This window comes from Strix aluco, chromosome 5 (assembly GCF_031877795.1).
Source record: "Strix aluco isolate bStrAlu1 chromosome 5, bStrAlu1.hap1, whole genome shotgun sequence".
NCBI lineage: Eukaryota > Metazoa > Chordata > Aves > Strigiformes > Strigidae > Strix > Strix aluco.
The window spans coordinates 40162064-40185890 of record NC_133935.1 but is presented as its reverse complement, the minus strand read 5'-3'; the positions used below and the strand labels follow the sequence as shown (position 1 = coordinate 40185890).

The 23827-nt window shown below is 37.0% G+C and overlaps 2 protein-coding genes across 9 annotated transcripts in view; one reads left to right on the top strand and one right to left on the bottom strand.

Annotated features, from left to right (window-relative positions):
* Positions 1-11664, bottom strand: part of CEP290 (centrosomal protein 290) — a 55183-nt gene extending 43519 nt beyond the window's left edge. For 2 of the 5 annotated variants that reach the window (XM_074827100.1, XM_074827103.1), the window contains exons 1-19: positions 11352-11664; positions 9196-9252; positions 8435-8555; positions 8219-8296; positions 7404-7473; positions 7147-7193; positions 6629-6772; positions 6384-6437; positions 5570-5590; positions 5258-5410; positions 4900-5082; positions 4455-4544; positions 4258-4380; positions 2954-3077; positions 2260-2432; positions 1571-1733; positions 808-908; positions 628-715; positions 60-172 (exon numbers count right to left, since the gene is read on the bottom strand). In XM_074827100.1, coding sequence (XP_074683201.1) covers positions 60-172; positions 628-715; positions 808-908; positions 1571-1733; positions 2260-2432; positions 2954-3077; positions 4258-4380; positions 4455-4544; positions 4900-5082; positions 5258-5410; positions 5570-5590; positions 6384-6437; positions 6629-6772; positions 7147-7193; positions 7404-7473; positions 8219-8296; positions 8435-8536 — 1827 coding nt within the window. In that variant the 5' untranslated portion in view covers positions 8537-8555; positions 9196-9252; positions 11352-11664. Of the gene's footprint in view, positions 1-59; positions 173-627; positions 716-807; positions 909-1570; positions 1734-2259; positions 2433-2953; positions 3078-3223; positions 3245-4257; positions 4381-4454; positions 4545-4899; positions 5083-5257; positions 5411-5569; positions 5591-6383; positions 6438-6628; positions 6773-7146; positions 7194-7403; positions 7474-8218; positions 8297-8434; positions 8556-9195; positions 9253-11351 lie in introns of all 5 variants that reach the window. The other 3 variants (XM_074827099.1, XM_074827102.1, XM_074827101.1) reach the window with 3 other exon arrangements.
* Positions 11453-23827, top strand: part of TMTC3 (transmembrane O-mannosyltransferase targeting cadherins 3) — a 33981-nt gene continuing 21606 nt past the window's right edge. Inside the window, exons 1-5 of one of the 4 annotated variants that reach the window (XM_074827106.1) lie at positions 11453-11516; positions 19296-19399; positions 20242-20356; positions 20952-21168; positions 22809-23027. In XM_074827106.1, coding sequence (XP_074683207.1) covers positions 20980-21168; positions 22809-23027 — 408 coding nt within the window. In that variant the 5' untranslated portion in view covers positions 11453-11516; positions 19296-19399; positions 20242-20356; positions 20952-20979. Of the gene's footprint in view, positions 11517-11696; positions 11815-12135; positions 12439-19295; positions 19400-20241; positions 20357-20951; positions 21169-22808; positions 23028-23827 lie in introns of those variants that run through there. The other 3 variants (XM_074827108.1, XM_074827105.1, XM_074827107.1) reach the window with 3 other exon arrangements.

Below are 23827 nucleotides of genomic sequence, written 5' to 3'. Positions count from 1 at the left end.
ACATTATTTTTATTTTGAAAGAGAAACACAATGATTATGAACTTGTTTTATGAACCTACCTTTGCTTTTACTTCAGCAATATCATGTCTATTCAAGAAATCCAATTTCCTCTTATTTATTCCCTTTTCTTCAGTAAAGCTATCAGTTATCTGCACATCACCAGCATCCAATCCTATTCGCAAGTAAATGTACAAGTAATAAATGATTATGAATTTTTAATTGGCAAGGGAATATATTCCATTTAGTATAACGGAGTTCTAGTTTTCTACCTACCAAGTAAGGTGTAAACCTTTCCATTTGAGCATATTATGCTTCCCTGGGTGGCACAGAATTGAGGTTTTAAGATTTTTGAAACTCATACATTATATAGATTTACTGGAAATCATGGTGAGATCATTCTGCATCTAAGAACTGCAGGCTAATGACACAACTCACAGTGATGTATTACTAGCCATCACAAGTCAAAAAGTTACTACGGAAATACAAAACCACTCACCTGTTCCTCAGATTCAATGAAATGTATTCAGACTTGTAATTTAAACAAATGAGTAAATATGAACATAGCTATATTACTAAGTGTAGACAGCATGTTTTTCAAAGGACAGTTTATAATAAAAAAAATCCTACCTATTGTTGCAACTTTTCTTCCTTTCTCCTGAGCCAACTTACGAATCTGTTTTTTCAGTTCAATTCTTTCCTCTTCTAGTCTTTCAATCTGTGTATTATCATTCACAGATCAGTATTTCATTTTGTTCAAATACATGTTTATTATGTAGCTTTTACACAAAAATAGGATTTATCACTTGCCTCTTGCAAAAGAATCTGGTTTTCAGCTCTATATTGCTGCTGCTTCAGTACTTTGCTGTTTCTGAATTCATTTAAATCAATCATTGTCTTTGGCTCAAGACCTAAAACACAGTATATGCTGCATAATTATTCATTAAGGAGGAACATTAATGTTAGTAATATTTAGAATGCAGTTAATTTAAATCAGAACATAACTAGTCAAGTAGAATTAAAAAAATATATTGATAGCTGAATATATGTATTTCTATATATGTAGACACATCTTAAGCTCCACGTAATAACACCAGGAGAAAGCATAATTTTACTTCAGTTACTCACAAAAGAAAAGAAGCAATAAAATGCCACCTAAAATTAACTATATTTACGTTTAGATTCTTCTATGTAAAATAAGCCTATCCAAAGTTTTCTTTGTGTTTTCAATCTAGCATTACAACTTCAGTATGTTATGGTTTCTAAATACCATATTACAAAATTGATTAGGTGGTGTACAGTCAAAGAGGAACCAAAACCAAAAAGCACTACAAAACCTACTCTCCTACTTTCTTCAGTCAAAGCAACCTGTAAGCCAAGTTTAGCCATGTACATTCCAGTTTAGTCATGTACATTTATGCAGTTTGTCCTAACTAAAATTGCCTGCAAATATAAGCAGAATATACAAAATTATTTCCAAGTAGTTACTTAACATAGCAAAATATTTCCATGATGTAATGTTAATTAAATTCTTACACAATAAATAATTGAAAACGTAATGGATATAGCATACCTAAGCGCTCTCTGAGTTCTTCATTTTCATCAAGAAAATAATTTATTTTAAGTTCAAGTTTATTGACTTCCTTAATTAATGTTTCAATCTCATGATCTCGTATTTTGATTTGATTTTTTAAACCTTTTATTTCAGCAACAGCCTCTTCCAAACCATATATTCCCTGTAAAAACCCAAATGGAAAGTAAAAACAAAACCACCAACACAAGATGTAAGAAAATAAATTATGAATCTGTCTTTCATCATTACACAGACAAGAAAAATGTTTTTCAACCTCTATCACTCTTCTGCACTACGCTTAGTGAGAAAAGTTACTGAATAAAAAGCAGATCCCACAAATCTGTCTTCTGACTACAGAGGAGTCTCTGCATATTTCAAAACCAAGTCCTCTTACTACACGATCTTTCGAAGAATTGTCTCTTGAGTGTTCTATTATTGTTCAATGGACTTCAGAAGCCCATATGAGCATGTTAAAACTGTTAAAACTTGTAAAAATTGTTAAGTAAGGCTAACATTGCAGGCAGTCAGTGACCACTAAATGTTATTATGAAAGAAAAAAAAAAACAACCACAACATCAGAAGTTATTCATTTAATTTCTAATTAGAACATATTTAATAAAAAATGGAAGGACAAAATGATCTCCTAAAAATATGATGAAATACCCTGTCTGCTCTGACAAATTGTTTACCAGTTCATAGTCTTTCATTCGTTTCAAAGCCTCAACAAGCTCTTTGTCCTTTTCTCTAGCATCTGCTTCTGCTAATTCTGCTGATTTCTCAGCCTCCTTAGTTCTCTCTTCTAGCATTTTTAACTTTTCTTGCATATCCCCAATACGATTCTGCTGAGCAAGAGATGAGTGACCTGAAAAGAAAAACCTTGATCTGTTTACAGTTCAACTAGGAATTTTTGCTATCAGCCATTAAGCAAGAAAGAAACACTTCTGATGATGTTACAAAGACCTTAATTTTCTGCTCTTTTTAATGAAGTGATTACAAAAGACTACATACGAGAGCTTTTTTTTATCCCCTAATCATTCACTCAAACAATACTAATAAGAAGTAAGTGCATGTAAGGGACATCAGACTTGATTTTGAATTGCATGTTACTACTTATTTGCAATTCTTGATATAGCTAAGACCTTATATGTTATGCTCTAACCTTTACAGACTAGGTGTAGTTTTCTTAGGGTTAGGGTACTGTGAATAAATTTAAACTCAAATGTTTAATAAATGGAAATAAACCAAAGAAAAAAAATCGGAGATTAATATTACTCAAATAATGCAAATATTTTTTTTGTATTTCTAGAGAATAAAGAATGCCGAGTAAATGTGTCATTTCTTATTTTCTTTTCCATAGACATTAAAATAAAATGGTCATGTTACCTTTATCTTTTTGGAGATCATATTTTAATTTCTCGATAACAAATGCATTTTGTTCCATTTCTTTGGTATACTGTTCCACTTGCTCAGTAAGCAACCTTATCTGAGCATCTCGCTCTTGCACACCCTACACACACAAAAAAAGAAACTCCATTAAAGAATTCTTCTTTACTGACAGGCAAGCTACCAATATAGAACACCACACTGTAAATGAAGAAGTTAAAAGTAGCTAATACAAAACAATATACAAAACATCAAATATACTGTACTTACAACATAGAGTTCAGATATTATCTAGAAGTTGCGTATATAAAGGTAAAGCAGGAAAAATAAAAGAAAAAGACACAGTGCAGTAATTTGATTTAATTTTTAAGTGTCTGCTTTAAAAATATGCTTATTTTCACAAAACTGCTCAAAACGTCATGCTAATGACAGTCATCCAAAAAAAGCAACCTCAATAGCTATCTAGCCAGCTAAAACCAGACTCTGCAACTGCTTATCAAAGTTACTTTCATCTGCCTTCCTCTTCTGATCATCAGAGGCTGATTTATACTTAAGGGTTTTTTTCTCCTGAGAAGCTATCTGTTCCTAGTTTTGGAACACTGCATGAGTATACCTCACCATACTGCTCAGCCTACAAGGGCCCAACATGTAACATAAACATCATGATGAATTTCTTTAAAAAACTTGAAGCGAGGCAGAAAATCATCCTGGTATCATACAGTATGCTTCCCATAATGCATATTTCAGGATTCCTAATTTAGTTATTGAGTTATTCTTTTCACGTTTTTCAAGAAAGTGGAGAAATTCAAAATCATAAAGAACTATGTAATTTTGCATGAATATGAGAGATACTTAAATTTAGCTAGCTCTATCGTGGTCTGAACCACAGACATCAGGTATGGCATCAGGTGAGACAAATACAGAAAATTAAACACTATGTAAGACTCTTCCTTAACTAACAAATTTAGAGGACAGAAACTAAGCTATAATTTAAAGGCATTAAATTATGGATGCTTAGATGTTAAAGCAATCATTCTACTAATAGTTAGAAAAGATAAATATGAAAGTAACAGAACCAACTACCAAGAGATCAGTTCATACATACCGCAAGAAAAGTTTCACTTTCTGCATTATCTATTAAGCTAACTTTGTAGTGGAATGAATTGACCTATCTCACAATTCTCAAACATAAGTAATAGATATTCTGGTATTTGCAAACTATGAAAGACTAAATAGTTATTTGATCACTAGCATATTTAGTGAATGGTAATTTCTATGTGTGTAATTTCTCACATAGACTGTACCTGCTGAAGGGCCATTATACTGTTTCTGTCTACATCAAGTTGGGCCATTTTCATTTTCTCTTTCAAGTTAAACAACATTTGCTGATACTCTAGGAGTTCATCATCTTTTGAAGCTAAGATTTTCTGTAAAGAAGATAAAACACTATCAGAACACTTGAAATAATTCTTAAAAATAATAAAAAAGTATTAAAAAGTACCTTCCATTCATCAACTTTTGCATTTACAGCTGCCATGAGTGGATCATCTTCCTCATTCTTTGCTTTCAGGTGGTCTGAAAGCTCCTGAACCTAGGAATGCCATTCGGATGAACATCATAACACAAAAATGTTTTGCTTAAGCAATCTATATATAAAAACACACTACATCAAGCACATACAATTTAACAGATTAGCATTACAGCAGCAAGGGAAGGTCATAACTCTTAAGAACAGAGTATTACTAACATTTTGTACAAAAAAATTGTGATCTGCAGTCAAGTTTTAATCTTTGCACCAAATTTAAAGCTCACACTACTGTTAGAGAATATTTCAGTAGAGCGTGTGTTTTTCACTAGGTATGTTGAATGTTTTTTAATTTAAGCTGAAATATGAAAATACAGGAGAAATCTAAAAAAAAAATTACATTCAATGAGTCAGTTCTTACTTGAAATTTGTAGTGTTCTTTCTCTTTTCTTAACTGATCCATAACAATATCGGATTGTTGCACAATAAGTTTCATTTTGTTATATTCATCAGTCATCTTCTCCATTTCTTGCACTGATTCCTCAAGATTCTTTCTCATTTCTTGGTTTTGAATGTCTAACTTCTCGTTAGCTTCAGTTAAATTCTGCAAAATTAAAGAAAAAGCTGCTTTTAAAAAGTGCACATCTTAATACCTGAATAAGCATTAATTGATATTTCCTTACTCCACATGACTTGATCTGTAAATTGACACAGCTTTGTGAAAAACACTGTTGTCAGTAACAGTCTAATAAATATTCAATAGCACACATAGATTTTACCTGAATTTCATCCAAATACTGGACAAGCTCAAAGTTCTTTTTGGACAACTGTGTTCTGTAATCAGAATCCTCTCCTCTTCGTACTAGAATGGTTTCTTTTTGGGAATCTATTTGCCTCTGATAGTCAACTACATCTTGACGCAATTGTTCATTCTGCACAGAAAGCAATTCAAACTTAAATCTATTTGCAGAGTTGAAGGCAAAGTTGTTGCTTTTCTAGCAAGCTAACAGTCTTGCTAACACAGCAAGCTAGGACAGTCAAAACCCATCCAAATTCCTACTGTCTGCTTTTAAAAAACTTAGAAGTCTCACCTTTTTCTTCATGTGTTTTTTCTTCGGATTAAAAAGGAGAAAACAAGACCAAGAGAACAAAGCATGAAAAACATCAGAAATTATCTTTTCTTCAGGAAGACTAAATAGGAATCAACACAGAGATAAAATAAATACAGAGTCTTCTATACACATGTGCATGCATGTACATACATACAGGCACATATGTAAAAGGGCTTTTTGAGGAATGATTCTCAAGGTTTCCCCCACGACATTAATTTAACTTTTGCTGTCTGTTTTATTCTCTCAGAGGCCAAGATTACAGGTATTAAATGCTATAAAACATTCATTTTCTTTCTAAAAAGAGCTAGAAAAAGTTTTTCAAGAGAATGATTAAAAAAATTCTAGTAATAATGTTAACTCTATCTTTGCATTTATTGTTATATTAACTTTTGACTTTTCACAATTTTAACTAATCAGAAAATCTTAACAAAAGTAGCAAGCATAAACCGAATCATGTCTAATATCCACCAACTGTATTTGTCAATAGTATTTAAGAAAAATACTAAAAATTCAACACACAAAATCCAGACAAACTTAATGCACAGTAGGACTACGTAAATTCAAATGTGGACACCTTCTGACCTCAATGAACTAAGCTTCATTAGAGTACATGTACTATATATTTGCTAAATGTGATTAAAATTCCATATTCTCTTTGTACTAGTCACCAGGAAAATGCTCTAAAACAGAATTAAACGTCATGCCACACCAAAGATTATAAATACAGAAAACTAGTAATATATTTGTAAATAAAGTTAAAAATACAGTAAATCAGCAATAACTCTTTACTAACCTCTCTCCTTAATTTGATGTTTTCATTTTCGGCATCTTCATTTCGAAGAGCAAGCTAGAACAAGATGGAAAACCTTTATATGTATCACTAACACTATAAACTATGAAAACAAAGAACTCCAGAAACAAAACAGAAAATAGACAGCAGTCCCATTTCATCGCTACTTTTTTTAATTTCAGAACATCAACTTTTCAAAAGATGTGCCAGAACAGCTTTTAGAGATGTCAAGCTGAAGTCCTTCTTACCTGTTCATTCACTTTCTTCTCTTTTTCCAATTCTTTTTCTATATCTGTTAACTGTTTCTCTTTTTGTTCTAATTGTTTTTCCAGTTGGCGGATCTCATCACGTAAAAACCGAGTATCACGACCACCAGAAGATCTTTGTGCCATCTTAAGAGCATTAAAGTAACATTATAAATATAGTACAGTTCTTCAAAACAGAAAGAACTAAAAACCCAAAGCAGATGCTAAGACGAATGTTCCTAATGTTCAGGAAAAGCGACAGGAAGGGCTCACTAGCTTATTTCAGCAAAACCCGGAAATTTCTAAAAGTAAACAGGATTTATTCAAGTATAAAAAAAATTCATTGTACATACAGGTCTTTGCAAACCTGAGGCTGATGAATATTCAAAAGCCAAAAAAAAGTATTAGGTAAAATGTAGGGCTATTACATCTCCAGTAGATTAAAATACTAGTCTAAAAAACCTCATTAAAAAACCCCCACCAAACAGCAGTCTGTAAAATAAAAAAAATTTAAAACATACCTCTAATTCATTTTGAAGTTTCATCACCTTTGTTTTAAACTGATTTTCTGTTAAAATAGAACAGATATAGTGAATTACATAACAAGGTAAAAAGTACATAAAAGAACAATGGTCAACCTCTTTAAATATTTGGCTTCGCTGAAGTAACTGACTTCAGAGCAGTTGGTATTTTATTCAGCTCCTTAAACTTAAAAAAAAACAAACTAAAAAATACATTTAACAAATAATTTGGGAACAGCATAAAAAGGCTTGTTTACCACATTTGGCTTGCTCTTCTCCAGCTTTTTCAACTTCTTCTAGTGCCAGCTCTACCTCTTGAGCTTTCATCTGGGGAAAAAAGTAAACAAAGAAGAAATATTGACTACTAACATATATTAAAAGATTGTTCCATAGACCTCACGTTTAAAATGATGAAAACGTTTACAAAAGAACATCGATTTTCTCTCTTTAAACAAATGAAACCACTCCCATTTTTCCCCATGAGGACAATTAAGAAGTTCTGATTGCTGAAATACCTTCTTTAGTAATTTATCCTACAGGGCTACTTTAAACATTCAAAAGCACACTGCTGAGAATTAAAACCAGTAAAAAGTCTCTCGAAAACCAATGCACTGACCTATGCTGCTGTTATTTCTTGCTTTCAGTACATTTATGAATAAATACGAGAAAGTATGATAGATTCATAGGATCAGTTTTAGGATAGTGGTGTTTTTCCATTCATGGTGACATTTTTATTTACTCTAAAGCATCAACCTACCACAAAAACTTCTATTAAAGTTAAAATCATTACCAATAACCAATTCTTGAGATGTGTGCATTCTCCATCTATAAAACTAAGGTTCCTTAACTATATGTTAGTTGTAGTCACTTCACTTAGTCACTGCTACATGCCATAATCCCAACAGCTACAAGCAGATACTCTGGTGCAAGCACACATTTAGTACAAAAATGCTTTTAGGAGTAACCAGTGTGTTCAATGCAGGAAAACAAAAAACAAAACAAAAGAGAGCAATGATGCTTTCATTTAAATAAAAAATAAGCAAATGCATCTGGTGTGAAGATTAATACAAACCTTCAGTAGTGACTGAGTAATTTTAAAAAGTTGTATCAGTTGTTCCAGAGTTTCAGTTTTTAGGTCTTTTCCATCAACCTAAGGAGACAGCATAGCGTTTTTATACAAATACCAATGAAATCCACGAAATAAATCATTTATGTATGTGATGGACCAGAGAGAGTTTAGGGAAGAATGTGTAACAAACCCCTTATGTTCTGTTTTCCCCTTGAGTACCTTGGATATAGTCTCCAGCAATCTGTCCGCTAATTCCTCTTGACGAGGCAGAGCATCTGGATCAACTTTCATAAGCTTCTTCCAATCTAAAATGGGTGCCATATCCAATTTATAATTTTTTCTGAAAATAAATTAAAATAACAATTATCAGACATTAACAGTGCCAGTCAATTTTACGTGAAATTATTTAAAGGAGGCTGGCCACTGAACCACACAAGATGCTTCTAATAACTGTATCAATTTTGTAACACTCACCAACACTGTGTTTACATTTTGGCCTACTTCAAACAAGAAAACTATAGTAAAACCATTTTTTCTTTAAGTTAAAAATTACATCGTGTATACCCAATGAATTTGTGACACTAACAGTGAAGATCAGGACACATGTGAAACCTCTGTTTTAACTTCAATATCCTTCTTCCCCCCCCCCCCCCCCCCCCCCCCCCGCCACCTCTCAATGCGGTATTTTTATGTTAATGAACAAACACAACTGGATGTCTTTTGAATCAGCCCTTTTACGATAAACATCTCCTTACAGTCACAAAATCATTATTTCTAATATTTAAAACAACCAACACCTGCTTTCGTTTGATACTATGAGCATTCATTTGACATTCCTTTCTAAGATATTAAACTCCTGTATTAAATAAATATCCTTTCCTTTTGATTAGATTACCTGAGCTGATAAAGGACAGTAAACAACACGGAAACTGACAAAAATCTGATCAGAAAGTGGTGCAAAGTTTTGTTCTGCTGCTTACCTACTAGTTGCTGTGGGCCACAGTGATTTCTAATATACCTGACAGTCAATGCAGTATCTGAAAAAGGCAGAAGGGATTGGAAGTCTTGGATTATTCTGTTATCTGGAGCTGTCTCCAGGCTTTCTTATTAGTATTTCAAAAATTAGATTCTGCCAAGTTTAAAACAGAACATTTTTTAATCTACTTATTGCCCTAAATTATGAATATGGCATAAATGGTTAAGAAAATTTAGAAAGAAATAAAACTAACTAGAACATTAAATTCATTGTTATTCAAAAACTAATGACACAGGAGGGACATATATTTTATAGAAAAAAAAATCAAGCTCAATCAATAACTGTAACACTGCTCTATGCTGACCACGATATTTTGAGATCTGTTTCATCATGCACCCTTGTCCATCATTCAGCAGCTAACAACTGAAAATTCCTTTCTTAATGAAAGGCTGAGCTTTCCCAAAAAATATGCCTAAGCAGTCTGAAAGAGCTGTAAGACTTTGAAATCCAGCTGTATGCTTAAGGGAGGATAAAAATCAACTATTCCTCATCTTTTCTGAATAAGTGAACTACTTGAGAGCTCCTCTATATTTACCATTTCTTCAGTGTTTACTAAATGTTTTAGAAAACAAGTATACCATATAACCCATGACTTTGTAAGGATGACATCATCTGTACATTTTTGCTTTTCTGCTTTGTCATAGACAACAAAGGAAAATATGAGAAAATCACATGCAGGTGCATACTGATCTTGGCACTCCTTCTTCAGTTAATTGAGTATCACTTGATTTCACTAACATACTTGTTTAAGGGTTAACAATGAGATATAGGAAACATGGGTATGAAATTCCCGACAATCAAAACTATTCTGAAAGCAAATACACAACCTTACTACTGTCAATCTTTTCCTACCTTCCATCTTTCAAATCTCTTCTTCTCTTATAATCTAACATCTTAAGACAGTATCAGTCCAAAAATTTTATCCAAAAGGAGAGATATTTGTACACACACAAAATAATCCAACTTCTTGGAAGACCAGACCATCTAGTAAGGTGTGGGGGGCACAACCTAAGCATGCACTGTGTATCACAGTATGTACATACTTAAGGACAATAAGAGAGAACTTATTTAATTGAAATTTTCATCATAAAGTTGAGCTGATCCCTCTAGAACTCGTGCTTTTAGTTGACAGATGATCTGTGTGGTGAGACACTGAGATCACAGCTCTACAAAAAGTGTGAAATAGATGGGCCATTGACATTAGTTACCACAAGGTTTTCTTGATTTACTCAAGGAATCAAACATACATAAAATAGCCAGATGTTACAAAGTTCAGCAAGGGCAGATAGAAAAGGACGTCTGGTGGGCACGTTCAAGTACTATCAGAACAACAATAATGTCCTGTGCTGCCTACAGGAAAGAGGCAGCTAAACTACCATGATGATACCTTATCATCACAGTGAAATTAAGCACCGGTAGGAACAGCTGTTCTTTTTCCATAAAGGTGTGTATAACATGTAGCACAGTGTCAGGAATACTTGAGCAAGACTGAATACCAAGAAGCAGCATAGTCATGTGGGCAGCAGATGTGCTCTGCTAACTCTGTATTAGTTTACCAGAGCTAACCCAGTTTAAGCTACTTCTCATTTTCAAATTACATGATCCAGATTAGCTCTCATCTACTAGCTCCACGGACCACTAGATCTTAACTACAAAGCCCCAAACCAAATGAGATCTTGCGCACGGTTCCTGTTTTCTTCCAATCTGTATATCCCAGCCCCAGCAGTGATACAGTGACAGATCGTGATCCTCCAGGATACTGCTGAGACACAATTTTGCCTCCATTTCATCTGACTCTGTTGAATTAACAAATTGCCTTATTTTGCGTCCACCTTCACAGCGGGGCGCAGCTGAGGCACCAGGCGAGAGCAGACACGGCGGGCTGAGACCTTCTCCGGGCACCGCGCTGCGACGTTGCCTGCGCCCGGACGCTTCTGACGGGGACCCGCGGCCCGCCCGCAGGACCGGCCTCGCCCTGCCGTCCCCGGCCCAGCTGCCCGCGGCGCTGCCGGGGGAGCGGAGGCGGCCCCGGCCGCCGGCAGCGCAGGGCGCAGCGATTTTGGCTCCTTCCTCAGGGCTCCCCCCGCCCCTTGACCTCACCGCTCCCCGAGGTCAGCGGCGGCGGCGGCTGCTGCTAGGCGACACCATCAGACTCTTCCTGCCGGCTCCGCTCCCGGGGACCCGGATACTCGTAGGCGCGGGCAAGTCAACGCTCCCGCGGCACGACAGGCCCCACGGTGCCAGCCGGGCACTCCCAATGCCGAGGTATAGCCCGGCCGCGCAGGGGGGAGACGGGCAGGGCGCGGCGCGATCCCGCTCGGGCCAAACGTTTCATTCACCGGGACAGCGGGGCTGGGCCGCAACCCCGCCCGCCGGCGGCAGGCGAGTCCCGGCGTGTCCCGGCGTGCTGCGCGGCTCCCCCGGGACCGCAGCTCCCGGCGTGCCGCGGGGCCGGCCGGCCCGGGGCGGGCTCCCGGCAGCCTTTGCCGGCCGGAGGGCGGGGGGGCGCGCGGTGCCTGGCGGCGGCGGAGCGAGCTGTGGGCAGCGTCCTCCGCGGCCTCAGGTAGGGCGGCCAGCGGCGCGCTGGGGGGCTGCCGCCGCGCAGGCAAGATCTGAGGGGTGGGAGGCTTGAGTCCGGTGTAGCTGCTGCCCGCGATAGTTTCCCGCGGCGGCGGGTGGCCCTCGCTCCCCTGGCCGTGCCTTCCGGGCCTCACCCGTGAGCCCTCCGCGCCTGCTGAGCATCAGGCTGCCGTGCGGCCTGCGTCCCTGGCCGCGCTTCCGCGCCCTGGCTCGGCCCGCTCCCTTCCTCAGGCTTCCCGGCAGCGGCCGCTTTCCCGGCCCCCTTCGCCCCGGCCCTGGCCGTGGGTTTCCTGCCTCGGCCCGGGGCTGTGGGCAACACGCTCTTCCCTGCGTGAGCGGCCGAGCGGCGGGCAGCAGCACTGCCTGGGTATGCATGTGCTCTGCGTGAAAATTCGTAAGAGTCGGGGCCCAGAAGGCAGCTTGAGAGCGGTACAGGGAAAGATCGCATCTATGAAGGACTCGGATCCGTTGCGTACTGGTGGCCAGCGAGGAAGTCTGAGCGTTGGTAACGGTCTGATGGCCCAGAAAGTTTGGGAATCTGTGTTTTAACTGAATGTGTGTGAACACATCTTTTCGAATAAGAAAGGAAAAGCAGTAGCCATGCGAGGTGTGTGTATATTTTTGTGTTCATTCAACAGCTGTGGAGAGCTGAGCAGGATTTTTTTTTCTTAAGGGAAAGAGAAAGGTGATCATAGTATCATCTTTGGAATTTTGCCATTTTCTGTATTATTCATTGTCTTATTTTTCTTTTCTATCTCTTGATTAGTGTTGGTATTTAATGAAGGCTGACAAGATGCGAGATGCTTGACACTCCTTAATAGTTAGGCAATTGTTCCAGTCATGGCATAACTCTTAATCTTGATTGAAAGTAAAGGCTCTTATACCTCAACTAGAGATTGGTTAGTTACAGCTCTAGGTTGGGTAAGAGAAGCAAGCTGAGTAGTTGGGGAAGGGAAAGAGACTGGATTAAATTTCATGAATGGGAAATGTTACTAAAAATAAAATTCATTGTGATTATGTGTAAAACAATGATTTTGTAGCAGGAGGGACTTTTACAGGTGGAGCGGATGACCCACAGGGAATAATGCTGCCTTGCTACAAGATGAGCTTTCAGGAAATGGATCCCCCTGTGATACAGAAAATAAAATAATACAGTGATGTTAGGGTGCTTCTGAATAGGAATGCTTTTTTTGTATCCTCTTCATCAGGTTAACAAGCTGTTAAGGCCAGTCTGGCTATTTAATGTGCTTTATTTAATGTGCTTCAGCATTTTTTGAGTGTTGTTCTGTGACAGAATCAAGAGAAAATACACTGTTACATATATCGGTAGTGAAACCACCTCTAGGTTATAATTGTGTAATGCAGCTAGTAAAGAAGATTGATGCAGAACTAAAAGGGGTTTTGAGGTGGGCCTGAAAACTTCCAAAAGTAAAAAAAGAGTGAAAAGAATGGAAGTATTAACCCCGCACAAAATAAGAAAAGGTTTAAAATACAGAATGGCTTAGGGCAAGTGAATTAGTTTTTCCTTTTTTTTCTGTGTTACATCTAATTGCGTGACAAACTTTGTACAAGTGGATCTTCTTTAAGTGGGAATACGTGCTTGTAGTTCTGGAGCCGAAGAACATTTTAGCTGCATAGTACACAGCTTGACCTACCCTGACAGAACAGTTAAGCATCCGTGTTAAACCACAGTTTTGTTAACAGTATGTAATTTCAAACAGCTAATACAAAAACTGAAATATGAAAGACCTAATGGAATGTTATTAAAAATACTGCAAGAAGTCATATACAGACCAAGTATACTAAATAAGGACATGTATAGCAAAGTCTAAAGGCTGTCTTTTCAGGTTATGCCACCCATGTATCTTTTGTTCTTTTATTCTTCAAGTTAACAAACGTGCAGTTTCTGCTGTTGTATTTCTAGAACACTGAGATTGTCAATCAGCATTATTTTAGAGACGCTATTTTTGCATCAGTGTCCTATGAGGAAACAAATCACGTTTTAGTTATTCTAAATATAAAAGGTATTATTTTGTTACTGCTTGAATGTAGCAAAAAAAAACCCAAAAACCCTAAAGGTCTGACTTTGAAGTGTGAGATCCTGTTAATCATTTTAAGCTATAAAATACCTTTAAATAAAAAACCTACCTGTGTGGTTTGTATTTCAGCTGACTGTTACACCAGTTCCACTGAACAAATTGAAGCTAAACCACAGCTAAACCAGTATCGTCTTCTCACCCGTTTTTAAATTGTTTTATGTTTTGATCCTTGTTTGTACCAGAGTACCCTAAAATGTCCCCAGTGTTAGTTCAGCTGCTTGGTTGCCACCAAGCTCTTCACAGTCTTCCCTCTGGGAAATCTTCCCTCTGGCCTGCAACACATGTTCTGACTCCATGTCAGATGCCATTCCTCATCTGGTTGATCTTTCAGAACAGTAGGAAGAGAAGGTTGGGGTCCCCTGCCTTGCTGGGGAATGTAGAGTACTTCAGATTAGTCCCATTCCTCTTGATCCTGTAGTATTTGCAGAGGAAGGTTGCCACAATAAAACTTTTCTTGTTATATTCATTCTTCCCTAGGATCTCAGCAAGATGAAAGGGGAATCCAGGAATGTTTTGCATTCTTCTTCCTCCCATTTTCCCAAATACTACTTGCCTTTTCCAATATGAGATTCAAGCCCAGTCATTTAAATCTCAGCGGTGCATCTGAGTTGTTTTATACTGGAACTGTGTCTTGGAGTGACATTTTTAAGGTAGATTTAAAGGCTGTGTTGGAAAGGGACAACAGAAACAAAATGATGATTTCTTTCTGTCATTAAACACTTGTATCAAATCAGCAGAAAGAATATTCACTTTAGCCAAAAATAAAAATACAGAAGGGATAGCAAGTAGGCAAACAAATAAGGACATTAGCAGAGCTTCACAATCTGAATTAAAATACCATTTTTAAGTGACTATGCTACTGGGTTTGGTAACCCATTTTGTATATATCTGCTGATACTCATCAATACAGCCACCAGCTCTTAGATGAACTTGTTGCTCACCTGTTTAAAAATAAAAATAAATCTGGGAGTGTTTTTAACAGTTCTTTGTTTTCTTCCACCTTTGGTAATTTGATGGTTTTCTGTGTGAACTGTAAATGTGTGTTAAACAGTTCAGGACCTTCAATAGTTGTCAAAGTGCATGTCTTCAGAGTAAATGAGATGCAGACTATTTTTTGGCAGCTCCTTTGGTATGTCTATCTCTTCACTGGCTTTAGAGCTCCAAACAGGAGAGTGGGAAGTCCACATTTTATGATTAGGTATGTGCATAAATGCTCATTAGTTTGTTTTCAAAGCTTTTCAAGAAACTGCCTGATCCATATGCAAATTGCCTGGTTTTTGTTTCCAGCAGCCTAATTAATATAACACAAAATTAAGTTCCTTGAGATTTACATAATAATTATGCTCCACGTTGCACACACAAAGCGCTGCTTATTAAAATGACTCTGGAGTTAGACTGTTGCCTCATCATGACTGATGCTTACATCGTCATCTCCAGAGAACAGTTGCAGTTTAGTTATGGTTGAAAATGCTAACATCTGGGTATAAATGAAAATATTCTCCGTGAGCTAAAAAAAAAAAAAAAAATCAATCTTTAGATTTGTAGTAGCTAATGTTGTGTTATGGACAGTGAATAAGGTGAATTTTAAAAAAAGTTTTCTGACAGCTTGAACTGACTTTCAAAATACAGTCTGTATCAGAAGTTGCAAATATCAATAATATGTCAGTTACGCTTTCAGGGGTGGTAAGAGCTTTAATACAAAAAGTGGAACAGGTTGAAACTGCGATTGTGACATCTGTTTGAGATTAATTTTAATGATCATATTTGTTCCTGTCTTTGTGAAAATCCTGAGCAGGATTAGGTGGACTGTACAAGTTTTTTCCCATACGGAAGTGCCATGGTTCTCAAATTCTCTATTACTGCCACTACCCGTGTCTTTTTCTGTAAGGAAAAAGAAAGTGACTTGCATAGAACATTTTCTTTGAAGTAGGATTGATCAGAACAGAAGTAGTTATTAATGTCCTTCAGAGTGTAAAAGCACCATTACCCAGTAGAAGAAAAATTTTAAATGTATGTTTAAGTTTCTAAAGTTAAGTAGTAAGATGTGTCTAATCAACACAAATACATTTGTTCCTGCAAGGGTCTGTTGTTGATGTAAGAAAGCAGATAGCATGTTCATTAGGTGATAGCTAATTATGGAGTGCTCTTTAAATAGCTATTGCATATTAAGGCATTGTAGCTGTATCCCTGCCTAAATACATACTTCATAATTTTTCCTAAATTCATATGGGCAGAAAATGGCCTCAACACTCCCAAATCTCCCAACTGAGAATAGTTTTAGAACATCACTATGCATTTTTTATATGTGTTGATTTTTTTTTTTTTGTGCAGACTACTATATTTTGCTGTATGTGTTGCTAAACCTTCTGTAATGTCACTGATTTGGTAGTATTGTAGAGCAATATTTTGTTTTCTTTTCCAAAAGTGTTTTGGTTTGGGGGGTTTTGGTTTTTTTTCTGTTATGTCTTATTCATGTCTGTAATTCTTAAAAGGAGAGACTGGATGAACTGGTAGAGGGTTCTCAAGAAATTGGAAGAGGAAAACTACCTTACAAGCCAAACCTGCTCAAGAGCTCTGCTTCTTGTCTGTCCTTTCCACTTAACGTCTCTGTACACGGATGAAAACGGCACAGTGCAAAATGCAGACTTCTGTGCCAAACAGCTTGAGAAAATTAGACTAACAATCAGGTGTTTTGCACAGCTTGGGCATTCTGGTTTTCCACACTGGGCTCTCATGATCATGCAGTTTCTGTCTCACAAGGCTTATCTTGGTGCTTATTGTTCTCAGCTGTTTATTTTTCATGATGTGGCCAGATACTGTTGTAAATTAAAACATCTGACAGAAATCTTAGTAATAAAGTATGCATCTGTTCTGATTTCATCTGGTCAAATGGGGGGTTTTATGTCTTTTCCATAGACCATGAACAAACTGGCAGTCATACAGCCAGAGGTGGGGTTAAGGTATCTGATGGACAGTCTTACAAGCTGTAAGAGTAGCAGGTAGGTGAGATGAAAAAGTAGCTTGAGGGACAGTCAGTCTGTTTACATGTGTTGGAGCAGTCAGTGATGTGGTTCTCCATCACAGCAAGCCTGTGTTAACAATTTGTTAGGCAGTGTTTTACAGGTATTTGTCAATACATCCATCACTGGAGGTGGTGAAATACCGGCACTTGCAAGACCATACTTGATAGCAAATTGCAACATGTCAATTGGGCAAGTAGGGGAACATATCCACTCACCTGAGGAGCCCAATCATACCAAGGCTTCAGCAGCCTCTTGCAAATCTGTGATCTATGAGGTTCTCAGTTTTGCATACTCCTTATATGGCTTCTTTCTTTCCAGTATCAAACTGATGACAGATTAGTTGGCGTGAAGAGTGTTGGCTGCCAAATAGCAATTGCTGTTTTCCACTGAGATTAATGGCAGACATACTTTTACCTGGCTTTCCAAGTACAAGTGAGCTTTTGTAAGCCTCCCCCTGTTTTAGTCTTGCATCCTCAACATGTTGATGATCATTCCAGGTTTGGAGCTTGGAGTTTGGTGGTAGACCCAGCTGTAGTAGCTGATAAGAAGTAATAGTTCTAATGGTTAGCCTTCCTCAAAATTTGCCTTGTTATGCTAACGTAAAGGATTGCAAAAACATCTTTTCCATAGTTATGCTTTAATTCAGCAAGAACATTAAACTACCCTGTAATCAGACCAGGTGGAAAAAGTACTTTTCCTAACTATGTATCTTCACAGTATATTTCAGAAAAGTAAGACCTCAGAATGCAAGTCAGAAGTAGTAAAGTATCTGTGCCTCAGTTTTGTGTGATCTGCAGATTGTACATGGCTTTGCATTTCCTGTTTTTCTCTTTGTGCTTGCCCTGGGAACAGATTGCTGGAAAATGGGGGCTCTTACAGATTTCCATTATGTCTGTTGCCAAGACCTCCTAGTGCTTTTGCACACAACAAAATTTTGCGAGGGGTATGGTGTCATACATTTGAGGTTACCAAGCTTGGCACAGTTCAAGCAGTGTGTTCTGTGTCTTGCTGCTAAAACCAGAACAGTGCATTTTGTTGCATATGTTCATTCCTTACAGTAAATTTAAGTTTGTTCAGAATTGCCTGTAGGGTCTGTGGCTCAAATACTTGGCTTGAAAGAACAAATTATAGCCATGTATTTGCAGTCATATCTGTGATTGAAATGTGCATGTAATGGAGGGGGTAAAGTGCAAATTAAAAAATTGTGATGTTAAAGGGGAATTTTTTCTGGAGTTCTCAAACAGGGTTCTCTGATGGTGGGCTAGCTGCTTAAACCTGACTTTGGATGTGGCTAAAATCTTAATTTCTTTATGCCCAAGAGGTCCCTTTCATTCATATGAAATCAGTCTTTTCCCTACTGTTGGCATGTAGGTAAATGTAGCTCTGTCAGGGAACAGCATGGTTAATAGTGGTGTAAAATTAGAGTTCTGGGTGGAAGAAATACTAAAAACTTGGAGCAAAAAGAAAGCCTTCTGAAAGTATCAGACTTGCCTAGGATTAAGGGATAAGAAAAGTAGCTGTCTTGACATGTATTCTGCTAGGGAAAAGTAAAAACCTACAAAAAGTGGTTGAGGAGCTAGCAATTAAGGTTGGTTAAGCTTTTCTTTTTGATAGGAGGCTGTACTTAGGAATCTATCCTTTTTTTTCCTAGTTGGTTAGCAGTAGCTGTTTCTGAAATAGGGTTGTTAAAGAATTACCTAAGAGTTACTCTTTGATATGCAAAGCAGTATCTGCAAGGGCTTGATGCTTCAACCAGTAAATTTACATTGTTAGTAAAGTCTCAAGTCATCAAAAACCTATTCACCTTGTGATGCTTTTTCTTGAAGGACAAGTTTAAATAAACCTTATGGTTGGTTCTGTGTGGCAATATTGTCCCATTAATTTTTGGAACACCAGATTTAAAAGATGTATGTTGGAAAATCATTACATGTTCATTGTAGGTCCTTTTTAGATGTCACTACTTTTATGTAGAACTAGTGAACTTCAAGAAACAGGAATTGCACTGTTCAGAAGCTGTTGCAAACAAGGAATTCCAAACTCTTCGTAGCAGGGTGAGAACCAGCAGTTTCTTCTCCACATTCTTGGGGAGGAGGAGATGACACTAAAAAACTTTCGTGAGTTGAAGTTCAGAAGTGGACTGTCTTTTCATGTATTCCTGCAGTATGCTTTGTTTTCTTTTTTTTTAATAAGATTTCTCTGGCTGCAAAGACAACTGTAAATATGTTCATACTTAATCTTGGCTTAGTGTTTTAAACTACTCTTATCCAGCCTGGCAAACAGGTGTAGCAGCATCATTTAACGTTGGTTTTTTCCTTTTTTTTTTTTTTTTTTAAATTACAAAGGTGGTGGCAACTTTGTAAAAGGCTCTTTCTCGGTTGAAGTAACACCAATAGCCAGTGCTTCAAGTACTACAAAAGGAAAAAAAAAAGCTTGTCACTGCCATTATGTGAGTAACACTGAATGGATTGGTTTGATTCCTTTTTAAATTATCTTTGTGCTGGTTTTTAGCTTAACTGCACCTGTATCTTCTTGTATGTGTATTCCTTCCTGTACCACTGCTCTTTTACCACTAGTTATGATAGGTGATTGTCATGTTCTCAGGCCCAGGCTGCAAACCACAGCTGAGATTACCTATCTGGATGAGCTGTCTCTATTATCCTCTAACAACAGGCCATATACTTAAATCTGAACACAATTTAAAAAACCCCAACAAGCCAAAGCAAAAAAAGAAATCACCAGGATTTCAGGGTTTAGGACAACAAAGCAGACTGTATCTTCCAAATAACTCATCAGATTTGATGTGTGACCCCTGGTAGACATAAGGCTGATGTTTTTACATATTTGTGGATCCACATTATCCAGCTAATATTAGCTGTTCTGTGTCCCTACAGATGTTAGTCCTCTCTAATTTTGGGGAAAATGCTGTATATATTTGTTCAGTCATCTCTCCTTCTCAAAACTTAGTCAGTGTGTTCAGCTGTCTGTAGCTTTTCAATATCTTTGGTGCCAGCAATTGACAGTAATCCGTGCTCTGTCAGCCAGTGGTCAAAAAGAATGTCTTTGACCTGTAGTTACCTTCTTATTCTTCCAAGGCAGAACAGTGTTTTCTAACAACCCTGTACATAGTAATTTCACCTTTTGATCAGGTCACCCATACAGTATTTTTAAAATAATCATAAAACTGCTGTTTAGTAATTTCTGTGGCTTAGGAAGTTTATGCAAGATGAGAGAAAATAATGTAAGATAAAGTTCATTGTAGTGTCCTTTTTGCATGCTATTTTTCTTTAGACAGGACTCTCATGAACATTCAGTGACATTGGAGCATTTGGCAGAGTTGAGAAAAAAATGACCTTTTGATGAACTTCTATGAAGAATGCAAATGAGCGAAGTGTGAGCTTCAATGGTAAATTTAGCTTTTTATTATTACTAATGTCCTTTTTTACCTGTTCTTGAACACCTATATTTATGAAGTTCAAGTTTCCTGTTTGTTCTTCAGAATGTTTGAAATTTGTTTTTTTAATTGCTTTTGAAATATTTTCAGAAACACCTTGAAACCTAAAAAACATGAATGAATAATACACTGTCTGCCTTTTTGATGAGTTAGTATTCTCTGTCTGTATGTTAAATTACTCAAGGTTCTAGAGAACTTAATCTTCATAGTTCCCTAGTTTGCAGAGTCCACTTGAACTGCATAGCTGTCTGCTAAAAACTACATTACAATTTATCGTCAATCTTCTGGTTTTTAGCAAAATGAAATGTAGCAGTGTACCCAGTGTGCCTCACCCAAGTGAGGGCTTTTTAGGTGTGAGACTTTTTAATGAGAGTATTTCTTTTAAACACTAAATTGTGTAAGACGGATGAGACTTGAGGAGAGCTTTCTATCTTACTGATTTGTAGTGTCATTAACTTCTAAAATACTGGATGTTGTAATCTGACTTTATTTATCAAGTTTAGTTTCAAACAGTAAAACTACTCATGTTTCTGTCCATATATTTCAGCTTTTGTCCATGAAAAGTCGTGGAGAAGATGGCTGATATAAGCCTGAAGGAAGCAGCACTAATAGTTGGTGTGGTGGCAGCCTGCTACTGGAACAGTCTCTTTTGTGGCTTTGTTTTTGATGATGTTTCAGCAATTTTGGACAACAAAGATTTGCATCCTTCTACTCCATTAAAAAATCTGTTTCAGAATGACTTCTGGGGCACTCCAATGTCTGAGGTAAACTGTTTGTGAAACATTTGGAGGCATTTAGGAAATGAAAAAAAAAAAACCAAACCTTACAGAGAGATTTTACACTTCTTTTCCCTAATGTGGTTTTAACAGAATAGTTTGTTTCTCATGGAATATGGTGTTAAGTGTTTTGTATTATAAGATCGGGAACTGATATCACTTATATTCCTTCCCTTTGTTCAATAAAAGAACTTGTAAGTAAATGAAGTCATAGATCATGCTTCAAGATGCTGTGTGTTATCTAAATCCCGTATCAAAATTGGACAACTGACGATTTTCCTTTCTCCTCCTGCAAAAGCTAGACATTGACATACAAGGTTATTTATTTATAATTGCTGTCTGGAAGGAAAGATAACACTCCTAAACAACAAAGCTAGTAGTTAGAGAATGGGTATTGAATCCATTAAATTTATTTGAGTAAATATATTTATGTGATTTCAGAGTTTTTGGTTTGTAGCCCATGTAGAGTGGCTATGTTTTTATCTGAAAAGCTGCATTGGCATTAAATTTGTTGATAAACATCATTAAATGGCAATGGCTAAAGGATTTACATATATTTTAGAAAGTTATACATGGTGTCATTATTGAACAAATGAATAAAAAAAATACCTGAATCATAGGGGGTTTTGCCTATCAAGGCATTCTGCCTTGTAATCTTCTCTTTTCTTACGTCCCTAACACACAGGGTTAGTTCCTTGTGAGACAGTAGTTGCTACAGTTGCTACAAATAGACTTTGATACATAATTTTCATATAACCCCATAATGAAGGTTCCAGACTTTTTCAGATGCCATCTAGTCCTGTAGTCATTGAGAGTAAGTAGGTTCCTAAACTCCTCCTAGTAAGATTGCAAGTAGTATTTTTCAACATCGTTTTTACTCAAAAAAAACCCTAACCATGTGAAGTGGGAGAAAGCCAGTGTTGATTTTGCATTTAAAACCAACTGAAAGGTTAATTTTAACTAAGTTAAGTCAGATTAATTTGGTCATTCGTGGCTTTTAAAATATTTTTTCCTATCTTGTGTTTTTGTCTGTTTGTATGTGCAATTTGGTTCCTGTCATGTCCCTCCTCATCCCTGCCCCCACACCTCTCATTTTTTCCTTATATTTTCTTCCTTTGTTTTACGGACACATTCAGCAAAATATCAACAGGCTGTGGGTTGACAAATGCCTTTTGGGACAGGAAGATGGTGTTGTGTAGTTTTTAAAAGGGTTTATGAATGGAATAACTGGCAAAATAGACATAATGACTGGTAGACATTGAAAATATGTAGATAATACATTTAGCTGAGCGCACTGAATTTTTATTTTATGAAAAAACTGATCTAAACCATGAAATGGCAGAGTAATCAAAATACTTGAATAGTACGTTAAAACTGAAAGTAGGAGAAATAGTCAGAATTAACTTCTCTGTTTAAGATTTTAATTGTAAATCGAGTTTTCATTTAATTCACTAGATTTTTTAAATTTTTTTTTTTTAGTATTACTACTTTTCAGGTCTTTATTTTGAAGGTAGATGCCTGGGAGTAGAGAGCGGAATCATGTATGCATAGATTTTTAGAAAGATACTTTGGAGTAGAAGTCCCTTTGTAAGTTGGTGGTGACTGTCGATTTATTTATTTTCTTTTAGGAGAGGAGTCATAAATCGTATCGTCCCCTTACAGTTCTTACGTTTCGCTTAAACTACTTGTTCAGCGAGTTAAATGCAGTTTCTTACCACTTCTTAAATCTGGTCTTTCATGTGGTGGTTTGCGTAGTCTTCCTCAAGGTCTGTAAGCTTTTTCTGGACAACAGGAGCAGTGTAGTGGCATCACTGCTCTTTGCAGTGCACCCAATACATACTGAAGCGGTAAGTGTAACTGTGATGTGCTTAATTTGTCAAGCTGTGTTAATTAACCTTAAATTTCATGGCTTTGTATGTTTTTGTATATTGTAACTCTAAAAAGTGTGTGATTTTTACTTGTACTTACTCTGTCCTTTGCAATGATTGGTAGAGGTGACAAATTTTAATGCTTGGAGTTGTTTGGTATTCCATGCAGCTACTGAAAAATAACTGAAGAAGCATTAATCTAGTTATTAAATAACTTAGGTCTGCTATGAACATTGGCTTTTATGGTGATGGCTACTTTAGCTTACATAGATATTTGTGTTCTGTAGTGATTCATCCAGTATAATATTTTGCAAAAACTATGAATTCCTCTTAACTTCCAGAATTGCTAAGCACTCTCCTCTAGCTAATCACCAGGTCTGTTCTGTCCACTTTCTTACGTCAATATATCTATCTCAGCAGGCCTTTTTCTAGGATTGATGTTACCATGCTACATGCAGCTTAGTCCCATTCTGTTTGAACCTTCCATTTTTGAACATATAGGATATAAAGCAAGAGGAAATACATTTCTCACCTCTGATATTTACCTTTCGTTTGTTTCTGAAGGAGTTTTTCACTGCTATGAAAAGCCTTACTTATACAAGCTGTCAGATTATATACTTTTTAATGGTAAACCAGGCTTGCAATGTTGTGGAGTAAATAGAGTCTTGTGATCGTCGTTCATTAGGTTTGTTTCTGTGAGAAACACTGATAAAGCAGAGCTATGGAATTTCCTGCTGTTGTTTCTGCACCGCTTAGGTTGGCTTTCTCCAGTTCACAGG